Source organism: Xiphophorus hellerii, chromosome 13, assembly GCF_003331165.1.
Source record: "Xiphophorus hellerii strain 12219 chromosome 13, Xiphophorus_hellerii-4.1, whole genome shotgun sequence".
NCBI classification, from domain to species: Eukaryota; Metazoa; Chordata; class Actinopteri; order Cyprinodontiformes; family Poeciliidae; genus Xiphophorus; species Xiphophorus hellerii.
This window is the reverse complement of record NC_045684.1, coordinates 10335831-10349789: the sequence shown is the minus strand read 5'-3', so window position 1 is coordinate 10349789 and position 13959 is coordinate 10335831. Positions and strand designations below refer to the sequence as shown.

The 13959-nt window shown below is 40.8% G+C and overlaps 1 protein-coding gene across 2 annotated transcripts in view; it reads right to left on the bottom strand.

Annotated features, from left to right (window-relative positions):
- LOC116731947 (lymphocyte antigen 6B-like) overlaps nt 1-7174 on the bottom strand; it is a 29771-nt gene extending 22597 nt beyond the window's left edge. Inside the window, exon 1 of one of the 2 annotated variants that reach the window (XM_032581851.1) lies at nt 6920-7174. In XM_032581851.1, coding sequence (XP_032437742.1) covers nt 6920-6968 — 49 coding nt within the window. In that variant the 5' untranslated portion in view covers nt 6969-7174. The remainder of the gene's footprint in view (nt 1-6919) is intronic. The other variant, XM_032581852.1, reaches the window with a different exon arrangement.
- Between the last annotated feature and the right edge of the window lie 6785 nt (nt 7175-13959).

Genomic DNA, 13959 nt, shown 5'->3' with positions numbered 1-13959 from the left:
ATTTGATTATAAAATATTTCTTATTTACTTTATTGTGTACTGTGTTTATGTATGTTTATATTTTGCTTTGGAAATAAAAAACAATAATCTGACTGATTTATTGGACTCCAGACATTGAAATTAGCAAATGTATTAACAAGCTACATTAGCTTTAGCCTACACAATAAAAAAAATGCTAGCTTTAGCTTAGCAAATGTGTCATTCAACTACAATTACTCACACCATTGAATCTGTTTTTTTTAATAGAATGAGTAATTACTGACTGATTTATTGGTTTCCAGAACATGAAAACCACATAAAGCTAATGTTGTTAGCAAGCAACATTAGCTTTAGCCTACAAAATAAACAACCTGTTAGCTTTAGCATAGCAAATATGTCCAGAAGTGATTTCTTTATCCATCCATCCATCCATCTTCTTCCGCTTATCCGAGGTCGGGTCGCGGGGGTAGCAGCTTCAGAAGGGAGGCCCAGACTTCCCTCTCCCCAGCCACTTCTTCTAGCTCCTCCGGGGGAATCCCGAGGCGTTCCCAGGCCAGCCGAGAGACATAGTCCCTCCAGCGTGTCCTGGGTCTTCCCCGGGGCCTCCTCCCGGTGGGACGTGCCCGGAACACCTCACCAGGGAGGCGTCTAGGAGGCATCCTGACCAGATGCCCGAGCCACCTCAACTGGCTCCTCTCGATGTGAAGGAGCAGCGGCTCTACTCTGAGTCCCTCCCGGATGACTGAGCTTCTCACCCTATCTCTAAGGGAGAGCCCAGCCACCCTACGGAGAAAACCCATTTCGGCCGCTTGTATCCGCGATCTCGTTCTTTCGGTCATGACCCAAAGCTCATGACCATAGATGAGGGTGGGAACGTAGATCGACCGGTAAATCGAGAGCTTCGCTTTTTGGCTCAGCTCTCTCTTCACCACGACGGACCGGTACAGCGCCCGCTTGACAGCAGACGCTGCGCCAATCCGCCTGTCGATCTCCCGCTCCCTTCTTCCCCCATTCGTGAACAAGATCCCGAGATACTTAAACTCCTCCACTTGGGGCAGGACACCCCCCCTGACCCGGAGAAGGCACTCTACCCTTTTCCGGCTCAAGACCATGGCCTCGGATTTGGAGGCACTGATCCTCATCCCGGCCGCGTCACACTCGGCTGCGAACCGCTCCAGCGAGAGCTGCAGATCACGATCTGATGAAGCCAAAAGGACCACATCGTCTGCAAAAAGCAGAGATGAGATCCTAAGGCCACCAAATCGGATCCCCTCAACACCTTGGCTGCGCCTAGAAATTCTGTCCATGAAAGTGATGAACAGAATCGGTGACAAAGGGCAGCCCTGGCGGAGTCCAACTCTCACCGGAAACGAGCCCGACTTACTGCCGGCAATGCGGACCAGACTCTGACACCGGTCATACAGGGACCTGACAGCCCGTATCAAAGGGCCCGGTACCCCATACTCCCGGAGAACCCCCCACAGGGCTCCCCGAGGGACACGGTCGAACGCCTTCTCCAGGTCCACAAAACACATGTAGACTGGTTGGGCGAACTCCCATGCACCCTCCAGGACCCTGCCGAGGGTGTAGAGCTGGTCCAGCGTTCCACGACCAGGACGAAAACCACACTGCTCTTCCTGAATCCGAGGTTCGACTATCCGACGGACCCTCCTCTCCAGGACCCCTGAATAGACCTTGCCAGGGAGGCTTAAGAGTGTGACCCCTCTATAATTGGAGCACACCCTCCGGTCCCCCTTTTTGAACAGGGGGACCACCACCCCAGTCTGCCAATCCAGGGGAACTGCCCCCGATGTCCATGCGACATTGCAGAGTCGCGTCAACCAACACAACCCTACAACATCCAGAGCCTTAAGAAACTCCGGGCGGATCTCATCCACCCCCGGGGCCCTGCCACCGAGGAGCTTTTTAACCACCTCGGCGACCTCGTCCCCAGAGATTGGAGAGCCTAACCCAGAGTCCCCAGGCTCCGCTTCCTCAGTGGAAGGCATGTTGGTGGGATTGAGGAGGTCTTCGAAGTACTCTGCCCACCGGCCCACAACGTCCCGAGTAGAGGTCAGCAGCACACCATCCCCACTATAAACAGTGTTGGTGCTGCACCGCTTCCCCCCCCTGAGACGCCGGATGGTGGACCAGAATCGCCTCGAAGCCGTACGGAAGTCTTTCTCCATGGCCTCTCCAAACTCCTCCCACGCCCGGGTTTTTGCCTCAGCAACCGCCCGAGCCGCATGCCGCTTCGCCCGCCGGTACCCATCAGCTGCTTCCGGAGTCCCACAGGCCAAAAAGGCCCGATAGGACTCCTTCTTCAGCCTGACGGCATCCCTCACCGAAGGTGTCCACCAGCGGGTTCGAGGGTTGCCGCCGCGACAGGCACCGACAACCTTGCGGCCACAGCTCCGATCGGCCGCCTCGACAATGGAGGCACGGAACACGGTCCACTCAGACTCCATGTCCCCCACCTCCCCCGGGACGTGTTCGAAGTTTTGCCGGAGATGGGAGTTAAAGCTCCGTCTCACAGGGGATTCCGCCAGACGTTCCCAGCAGACCCTCACAACACGTTTGGGCCTGCCAGGTCTGACCGGCTTTCGCCCCCACCACCGGAGCCAACTCACCACCAGGTAGTGGTCAGTGGACAGCTCCGCACCTCTCTTCACCCGAGTGTCCAAGACATACGGCCGCAGATCCGATGAAACGATGACAAAGTCGATCATCGAACTGCGGCCTAGGGTGTCCTGGTGCCAAGTGCACATATGGACACCCTTATGCTTGAACATGGTGTTCGTTATGGACAATCCATGGCGAGCACAGAAGTCCAGCAACAGAACACCGCTCGAGTTCAGGTCGGGCGGGCCGTTCCTCCCAACCACGCCCCTCCAGGTCTCACTGTCATTGCCCACGTGAGCGTTGAAGTCCCCCAGCAGAACAAGGGAGTCCCCAGGAGGAGCACTCTCCAGTACCCCCTCTAAGGACTCCAAAAAGGGTGGGTAATCTGAACTGTCGTTCGGCCCGTAAGCACAAACGACAGTCAGAACCCGTCCCCCCACCCGTAGGCGGAGGGATGCTACCCTCTCGTTCACCGGGGTAAACCCCAACGTACAGGCGCCGAGATGGGGAGCAACAAGTATGCCCACTCCTGCCCGACGCCTCTCACCTTGGGCAACTCCAGAGTGGAAGTATGTCCAGCCCCTCTCAAGGAGACTGGTTCCAGAACCAGAGCCGTGCGTCGAGGTGAGACCGACTATTTCTAGCCGGAACCTCTCGACCTCACGCACTAGCTCCGGCTCCTTCCCCACCAGAGAGGTGACATTCCACGTCCCAAGAGCCAGTTTCTGCAACCGAGGATCGGACCGCCAGGGTCCCCTCCCTCTGCTGCCACCCATCCCACACTGCACCCGACCCCTTTGGCCCCTCCCACGGGTGGTGGGCCCATGGGAGGGGGGGCCCATGTTTCCTCTTCGGGCTGAGCCCGGCCGGGCTCCATGGGTAAAAGCCCGGCCACCAGACGCTCGCCATCGTGCCCCCCCTCCAGGCCTGGCTCCAGAGTGGGGCCCCGGTGACCCGCGTCCGGGCGAGGGAACACCAAGTCCAAAGTTTTCCTTCATCATTGGGGTCTTTGGGCTGCTCTTTGTCTGGTCCCTCACCTAGGACCTGTCTGCCTTGGGTGACCCTACCAGGGGCATGAAGCCCCAGACAGCATAGCTCCTAGGATCATTGGGACACTCAAACCCCTCCACCACGATAAGGTGGCAGCCCATGGAGGAGCTTTCTTTATTATTCATTAAATTAATGCTACAAAGCTACAGTTACCCAGTAGATGATTCAAACTGAAGTTTGGATTGGACTTTTCATTAGCATTTGGTTTAAAAATATATTTTTATGTAATTTATTCTGTACTATGTTTATGTGTAACAGGGTTTTATTATAAATGAGAAGTTTATCAAAAATTTGTTTATTTATTTTTGTTAAATCAACAAATTGTTTCTCCAGACATTTATTGGTGTTTTAAGTTCTATTATGTTGCTCTTGACTGTGGTTACCATAGCAACCAGTAACACACAGCTCCTCCCCCGTTTTCTGTTGCCGTTAGTAACTGTTAGAATTAGCTCTGTGTTTTCTTTACTAATCTTATATTTTAACATATATTTTAGACAAATTTAATAATATAAAGTGTTTTATGAGTAATCTTGCTATGTTTTGTATATGTTTAAGTGTTAATGTTGTCCATTTTAGCTAGGTTTAATTTTAAAAATGCTAACTGCTGCTAACTGCTCATTGGGAGCTATTGATTTGTATTTTGTTTAAAGTTATTTATTATATTTTACTTAATGTATAGGGCAGAAGCTGCTGGACTAAAGTTAACCACAAACTTGATGTTCTCTTTTATTAGAATAAATACAGTGAACCTGAATGTCAACCTACTGGACCTGAGACAAACATAAGGATTACGTATGTATGCTTTGTAAATAAAATACACCAATAGAGTAATCTGATATATTGGAGTTGTAATAAAACATAAAATTAACAGGTGATGTTAGCATTAGCCTAATAAATCAACAACTTCCTAGTGCCAAAATTGTAACAAAAAAAAAGAAAGAAAGAAATCTAAAGATTTAAAACTAGCTCAAAAGGAGACTGAACATTGATTTGTACAACAGTTACACTTGAAATGAGGAATTTTTCAGTTAGCCACAATAACAATTCAAAACGTATTTATTATTGCAACATGATGTTACCCATTCAGAAAACATGGACCAACAACAAGCTTCTTTTACCTTTTCCTGCAACAGCTATTCATCTTTTATCATTAAATAACAGCACCACTATATTTGACACATTTTTGGTAAGTTAAATAAGATGTTTCAAGCAGACTACATAAAAAATTAACCCAGTTCGAATTGCAAAAATGCCCCATAAAGTCACTGAAACTTCCACCAACAAAACAAGTTTTTCCCAGAAGTAAAATTAGACAGATGTGCTTATTCTGAACTGTCTGCTCAGAGTAATTTTAAGCCATTTCTTGATATTCAAAATCAAACCTCAAGACTCCAGCTTATTCATTATGATGCAAGAAAAATAACTGAAAACACACCCCACCCCTCCCTGTTGGTGTTGTTGTTTATCTCCCTGTCAACCGAAATAAAATCTGAAATAAAATCACCTGGAGTGCAACGGTTTCAGTCCTCAGGCAATTGCAACCACAGATGACACAATTTACCATAATTTAAATGGAAACTTTATTAGGTACACCTCATAGTTGATCGTACAAACAGCAGCTCAGAGAATCATATGGCAGCAGCTAACTTGATGTCTGCACCGAATATACGGGGAAGAAAGAATATATACATGACTTTGAACATGAAATGATTGATGGTGCCAAATGGTCTGATCTGAGAATTTAAGAAACTACAAGAATTTTCACACAAAACCTCAAAAAAATGATCAGAAATAAAGAAAATAGCCATTGAACTTTGGAGAAAATGGGCTAAAACACAAGACCAATAGGAAAGGATATTTAAGTGACTTTGAACATGAAATGATTGTTGGTGCCAGATGGGTTGGTCTGATCTAGGAAACCAATTATTGACAAGGACTTTCACACAAAACTACAGAAAATGGTCAAAAACAGCAGGGGGTGGGGGCTAAAACGGCCGAAGGCCAATAGGAAAGGATATTTAATTGACTCTGAACATAAATTGATTGTTGGTGCCAAATGGGATGACCTGGAAATTTAAGAAGCTACAAAAATTTCACACAAAACCACATAAAAATAGTCATAATGGATAAAATAGCCATTGAACTTTAAAACAGATGGGCTAAAACAGGAAAAGGCCACACCTTGTGCCTCTCCTGTCACCTTACAGCCTCTTCAAACCGGCCAATAAAGGGTTAGGAAAACGTTGCCTGGTCTGATGAGTCGTGTTTTTTAAGACAGTTGGACCAGAATTTGGTGTAAACAACCAGAAGCATGAATGCATCATAGTTTTGGTCACTGGTTCAAGCCAGCAGATGTGGCCAAATAATGACGTGGGAGATTTTTACTTGGCACAGCCTGTCTGAGAAATCTTGCATTCATTTATTGCCCTTCGGGTGAAGTCTGCTTTCAGCAGGACGACGTATCAAAATCTCCTCCAGTGTTGGGCATGAAATGAGTTCATCTGTTCTCCAATGGCGTCAACAGAGACCAGTTCTAAGAACTTCCTGATGCAACTAAATTAAATTATCTGGTCAAAATAAACCAGAGTTGACAATTTGTTGGATCTGCGTCTTAGCTAGTTAATCCTCATAAAGTGGCCAGTTTTTTGTTTTTAAAAACCTTAAAGGACTTTATGAAAACCATGTAATCTTTGCAAAATCCAACAGAATCGTTTTATTTGCAACATCTAAATAAATTAATGCTAAAAAAAAATTACTTACAGTTACCAAAATCCAATTAATCTTTTAAAAAATACCTTCCGTGTCAAACGACCACACCCAAACGTGATCCTTAACGGTGTTTTATTCATGATTGGATTAAAGTATCTTTTTTTTTTATGATCAGATCTTATTTATTTCTGAGTCATCAGCTGAACACACCCAGCCTGCAAAACTGAAGCCAAAAAAAAAAAGACTTTTGGACTCTAAACAAAACCAACCCGACTAAATTTGAAACACATTTTATGTGAAAACAAAAGAAGACGAAAAAAATGTGGTATTTTTGCATAAAGGTAAATGATATAAGATGTGACCTCATTTACTAAAAACGCGTAAATTCTAATTTAAAACCTCCAAACTTGTCCTGGGGGCGAATTATGGTACAAATTGTAATAATAAGTAGTAAATAGCAGCGGGGAAAAGTTGATAAATTGTCGTTTCTGCATGAACTCTGACAGATGAAACACCGTTATCTTCGTTTCATTGATCAAATTAATCAGCCGCTCCTTACCGACTGCAAAGGCGAGTCCGACGACGAAGACAAAAGCAATTCTGTTCATCTCTGGAGAAAAGTCGAGAAAAACAAACAAATAAAAAAAAAAACTTCGCGAAGGAGGAGAAAGAAAAGGCGCTGCGTGTCTGTGAAAACTCAGACCGTTATGATCTGGGAGGAAGAGCGCAGTTTTTCCTTTTATAACCCTCCACCTTCTGGACCGAGACGTCACCGCGACCCAGTCCGGACGGGCGGGCGGACTTCACGGTACGGTGGATTCAACACAGGTGAATGTGGGCGGGGGTCACTGTGCAGAAAGCAGTGGGGGAGCGGTGACCTCCTCTGCTTCCTACATTTTATCATTCACCCAAGTAAGAGTAGCTACTTCTACATAGTTCTACTCAAGTACTTTAAAAAGAAATTACTCAAGTAAGAGTAAAAAAAGTATTTGGTAGAAAGTACTGAGTAACTGATCAAATTATTAATCACTTAATATTTAAAAATTACATCATCAAAAAATCTGGCAAAAGACATTTTTCCAAATCAGTTTCTTTCAACAAAAACACGTATTAAACTTTAACAAAAACTGCAGCTGTGCGTGTGTTGACGGTGAATTTTCTGTTAAACATGTTTGTTTTTTACTCAGTGGGTAGAAAATCCAGGAATTTTACTCAAGTAAGAGTTGAAATACTTCAAAATAAAATTATTCAAGTAAAGGTCAAAGTGCAGCGTAGTAAAAATATGCCTCAAAGTAAATCTTCTCAAGTGAATGTAACTAGTTGCTACCCAACCCATGTATAATTTCTTAGACATTTTCCAGTAAAAATAAAGGGTATAATTTTTAACTTTTGAAACACCCATTTATCTAAACGTGACACATTTAGGATGGATCTGCGGGCGACACAAAACATGTTCTTTTTAATTTTTGTACAAAATCATTCTCCAATAAAAGTTCTGCCTATATGAGGTCCTTTCAGAAGGAGCTGTTTAAGGAGCTCCCGTCACTTTAAATCCAAAGAAGCTGCTGGTGGCCACGCCCCCAACTCAAAGTTTACAATCGCATAGAAAAATGGCTGCAAACAGATGCTGAGTTACATGACTGCATCTCTTTGACAAGCAGTAGTGGAGACTCCTGCACAACCAACAAGAATGCAGCAAGTGGTTTCTGAATAGTAGGTCGACAAAAAAACACTCGTCTTTTCCAGCAGCCATTGTGCTGGTAGAAGCTGTTTTACCCCTTCATGTACTGGGCATGAAGGGGTAAAACCAGCTCACCAAACATGTTGGAGCTCAGCTTGGGTTGCTAGGTAACTGCGCTGTGCCTTAATGGAGGCTTTTGAAACGGCTCATTTTCCAGACGCCAAAAAAACATTGACTTATTGCCCCAAAAAATGGTTGGATGTTTATTTAAGAAACAGCAGAGACACAAATGGAAGCACAAAAAAGAGCAAAATGTGAATTTCTCTAAAAACGTTCCATTTACTGAAAATATGTCACTGAATATATTTTGGGGACAGGATGGGCAAAAACTGTAAGCGAAGCAAAAGAGGAAGATTTTCTGGTGAAATGAATCTTGCACATGGGTGGAAGGGAAATACAGTGTGAGTTTGCAGTGTAATACAAGCCTGGAGCTCAAAGCAGAACAGCAGAAAATAATCTGGTTCCTTCTGTCTGTGTCTCAGATCCCTCACTTCTTATCTCGGATGACGTTCTAACTATTAGAGTTTCCAACTTCCTGTACTTCTTCCTGTCCTGCATCTTTATCTCTTCTGTACTCAAGCCTGGTTTTTAGAATCAGACTCTGATGTCTGTTGTTGATATTTCTCAGTGACAGAAGTGTAACGTAAAAAAGTAAAAGTACTTCATTACTGTACTTAAGTAGATTTTTAAGGCACTGGAGTATGTATCTAAACATCTGAGAAAGATTTTGCATATTAAATGTAATGAACATGTTTTGTATATCATTCACTGCAAAAACAGCAAATATTATAAAGTACTTTTAGTCTATTTTCTAGTGAAAATATCTTATTACACTTGAAATAAGACTAAATTAACTTACCAGCAAGTTATGGCAGCTTGTATTAAGTCAGTAGTTCCTTAATATTGATGCAACAGTTCTAGTTCAATTGGATAAACTTACTTACAACAAGACAATTTCCCCAAGTTATAAGTGAAATAATCTGAAAATTAAACTTTTCATCAATACCAAGGAATTATCTACTTAAAACAAGCTCATATATTTTGTTTATAAGTTACTTTAAAGTTAGTTTTGTCTTAATTTAAGTGTACTAAGTTGGTTGCTCTATAAAACTATAAAAAATACTTGCTGATTTTGTGTTTTTGCAGTGTATATTTTGGTCAGTGAAGAATAATGGCGGACCTTTAACGGTGGGAAGTTCCTGCTGGTGTTTCCTCTCATTTAACGTTTAGTAGGTGGAAAAGAACCAACTGGACTTTTGTCGGGAGGGGTTCTGATCAGGCCCCATATTTTCTGCTTTGCTCTCAAACATTCCTGAATGTTTGTTGTGGTTGAAAGTCTGCGAACAAACAACAAGAGTTTCAAACAGAGTAATGGAGTTGTGTGTTTCCAAGGTTTTCCTGTTTCCATGAGAGTAATTTGGTGATTATCTGATCGTGAAGCAGATTTCTGCTGGAGGGCGGTCAGTTATGAAATGACTTCTGCAGAGTCACGATGCTGAAACGCTGAGGGAGGAGGCAGGCGGCTCGGGGAAATGCTGCTCTGTTGTTTTGCCCACAGATCCTCTGTGTTTCTCAACATGTTGAGAAGGCGTGTGGCAAACAGACTGATCCTTATTCACCGAACTGCGGCGGAGAAACGAAAAGAAATATAAAAAAAAAACCCGACATATTTGAACAATCAGTGCCGAAAGAAAAAGTTCACCTGCTTGGAAGTTTTACCTCTCACAAATCAGTTATTATCAACAAAATTTAGTTTTTCTGACAAAAGAAATACATTTTTAAAAACTCCTTAAATTTGAAATGAAAACTGATTTCTACAAAGTAATGAAAAATAAGTAAAAAATATTTAAAGGGAACCTATAATGCAAAATGCACATTTATAAACTTCCATTTGGGTTTTTATTGCTTCTGAAAACCAAGAGCTTAAAAAAATCATTCAGATGTTTTTTGCTCTAAGTTCATGTTTTTTATGTCCAGAAAATGGGCAGTTTCCAAACATCACAAGTCAGTGGGCACTGTGCTGTTACCTAGCAACCCTACCTCTACCCCTACTTAACAACCAAAGCTGAACTCGAGCGCGTTTGGTCAGCTGGTTTTACCGCTGTATGCACAGTACAATGGCTGCTGGAAAAGACGAGGGTAACACTTTATTTAACGGGTTGTGAATAAGACAGTCATGACTCTGTCATAAACATAACATAACAGCTGTCATGAACATGAGTAAGTCTTTATGAATATTTAGGACTGTTATCATTAAGTGTCATTCTGTAAGTCATGACACAATTAACACAAAGTTGACATTATTCAAAATGTCTTTGTTTTACTTAAAGTTTAAGTAAAATTTTAGGTAAAATTGACTGAGCTAAGTTAAATTAGGTCAGTCACATTCTCTGAATCCCATCCCTTTCCTTTAAAGGGAGTGAATATTTATGCAAGCACTTATTCTACATTACATATTTTTATTTAATTGTTGTTAGTTTTGTGGAAATCAATTTTCACTTTGACATTAAAGGTTTTGTTTTTGTACATTTTTACGGGCAAAAAGCCAAATTTTCTTGATCAGATTGATTTATCAAAGCAAATCGATTTGCTTTGATAAATCAATCTTTTCCTATTTCCTAGAAAAGGAAAGCCTTTTTCTTTTCTAGGAAATGTGTTTGTACAGCCTTTCCTAGAAAAAGGGAGTAAAAACTTTTTCTAGGGACTGTACTGCAAAGAAATAAACTTTTTCTTCCAATCAAATAAATGTAAAAAACTAATAATAATTATAGTGACGACTTCCTTTTTCTGTTTAAAACTTTAACTATCTTTTTCTCCGGGTGTTTTTAAAATTTTCTGTTGAATATTTAAACAGCAATTAAAACATCTTCTTATTTCCAAAACATATAAAATCATATTACTTTAAATGGACTTTACATTTGTTCCACTGTGATGGTCAGGTTACTCATCTGACTCATTAATGTTTATATTTTTAACACACTGACTCAATGGCTGTTGGACTCTGGTCGTGTGATTCAGTGAACATGTTTTATTAAATAATGTAATTGCATATTTTAAACATTAAATTAAAAAATAGTTATGTATCTAATGACATATTGTTGACATTTTTAGTCTGAAAAATGAAATAGTTTTGTTTATTTTGAGAAAGTTCTTCTTATTGGCTGTACAACAAAGTCTGCTTCTGATTGGTTGATCAGTTCCTTGTGACGGCTCCTCCTCTAGACGCTAATTCTCATGTTTGGATTTATTAACCAACACATTTCATATTATTAGAAAAAATATATACAAATGGCACCAAGAGTAGACGACTACAGTAAAAGAAAAAAGTGTGAAAATGAAAAGTTTTTCTTCTTTAGAAGCAGCTAAACATCAGCTATAAAATTTGTTCTCAAATAGTTGTGGCACCAATCAGGCGTCAAAGATGCTAATGTTGCTAATGTTGCTTTCATAGACAAAAATAATTTCACAGATTCTTATGAGGTTCAGCTCTGGTGAATAAAACCATGAATCCTTTTGGCAGTGTGGGTGGAACAAAGTCCAGTTAGGAAATGAAATCAGCATCTCAATAACTGATCAATAACTAATCAATATAGATACTTCTGATGTTGCCTCTGGTTTAGAAGTGGCTTAACAAAGAGAAATGTGACAGTTGTTGCTGAGACACCCTTCTGTGCCACAGTTCTTCCTTCCATTCAACTTTCCATTTTATGATGAATTACTAGGGTCATACTAAGAAATAAAATAATATAAAATCACAAGAATAAAGTTATAAAATTATGAAAATAATTTCATAATATGAAAATACAGTCGTATAGAATAAAGTTGTAATACTATGACTATTCTCAAATTATTACAACTTTAATGTCAAATTATGACTGTTTTTTATTACGACTTTATTCTCATATTATTTTCTACTTTATTCTTGTACAACTTTATTCTTTCAATGTGACTTTATTCTGATAATTTTGTGACTATTCTCATAATATTACAACTTTTTTTTTGCGTGGCCTTAATACTTCATCGTATCACTTGGTCATATCTAATAATGTAGAATATGTTTTCCAATGGGGCCCATTTATCAGGTCAAAAGTGACTTTTGTAAATAATTTTTGAGCAGATATTAAATATATTATTTATTAAGCTCATATGTTTATATTTTAAAATGTTTTAATTGGTCAGTGACAGTCTCTTGGAAATCATTTCTGTATTAAAATCATATTCTGTGGATCTAATTTCCAGATAAATTAGTAAGCTATAGAAAAATGTAAGCTACAATATGTAATATTCTAATTAACATGGATTATTATTTATTTTTTACTCTACTATGCCACCTAAAAGTTATACAAAACCAAATTGCTGCATCAGGGTGTGGAAAAATTCCCCAACTGCAACATCTGATTCTAAGTCAAACACTGTCTGCGTTTAGAAACCGTCTCAGCTCGGTGCGTCAGCCTGTGACTCCTCCGGCGTTCAAACAACTCATAAAACAGGAGGCGGAGGAGAAGGGAAGGTCCCAGGCTGTGGTTTGAGGTTATCCTGAGTCAAGAGGAAGACTCCTCCTCTTCTTCCACTGCAGAAACTTAGCAGCCACATGAGGAAAACCCAGACTTTCCAGTCATTTCCAATGGCAGCCGAAATACGGCCTTCATATGTTCAAGCTGTGTGTAGAAGCAGTTTTAATTTCCTGCTTGCGTCTCTGCAGGAGGACGACGAAACAGTAGCCAGGAGGTAAACATAACCATAGCAACAGCACTGCAATCTTGTGATTTTGTGTTAATGCTGTGGAAATCTGCCCACTTAACTGCTGTTTGTCAAGAGTCATGTGAAATATCCCTGCAGCCACACCCCAAAACAGGAAAACGCCCTTTCTTCTCTACAGGAAAACACACACACAGACATTTGGGATTCAGAAATAGTTTGGTGAGGAATCATATGTGAATCTGTGTCCAAAGACATCTGAATTGGCAACTTTTATGGAAAAGATGTTTGTAAATAATTTGCTCCACCATGACAGTCCTCCCCATACATATGTATTCATTTTTAAGCCCTAAAATGTCAATTTATACGAATAAAGTAGAAAATGAAGTTATTCCCACCGTCCTATTTATTCAAATCGATACTTTCTTAAGCATTATTGTAACCTGGGATTGTCCAAAATCAGAAAAAAACACTGATATGTGTATATTTATCAAAAGTAGATATATTTATCTAATTTTTGTAAATAATACTCATTGGTACATAATTTGCCCTACACATGTACCTTATGCACACACACAAAAAGACTTTTTAAGACAGAAATATTACATATCACATAATTTAAATGTACTTTTATGAAATGCAGAAAAGTCAATTCCACCTCATATATTTTACCATTTTAATCCCTGAAATGCCGTTGTACAGCGCAGACAGCAATAAAACGAGCTGACAAAACGTAATGGCGCTCGATCGGGTTGCTAGGTGACGTTGCTAGGTAACGGCGCAGCGCGACTCAACGGTCGGTTGATTTTTGAAACGTCTCATTTTCCAAATCACCAAAAAAAACAGCTGGGTCTTTCTTTGTTTTTTAAGCAGTTTAACTGTTTTTAGAATAAAACAAAGACCTAAATATAAGTATAAAAACGTGTAAAATGTGAATTTTGCATATTAATATCTGTACCGTTTACAGAAATAAACCACAATGTCATTTTTTCCTATCTAAATACAGTTTGAGAATTACAGTAAATATTAATTACACTGACAAAGTTATGCTACAGTAAAATACAAAATTGTGATCAACTATTCAGAAAATAATTTTAACTTTCTCTATAGTGCCACCTGGTGGCACCAAGGCTGAATTTCAACAGAGACGACAAAGGACA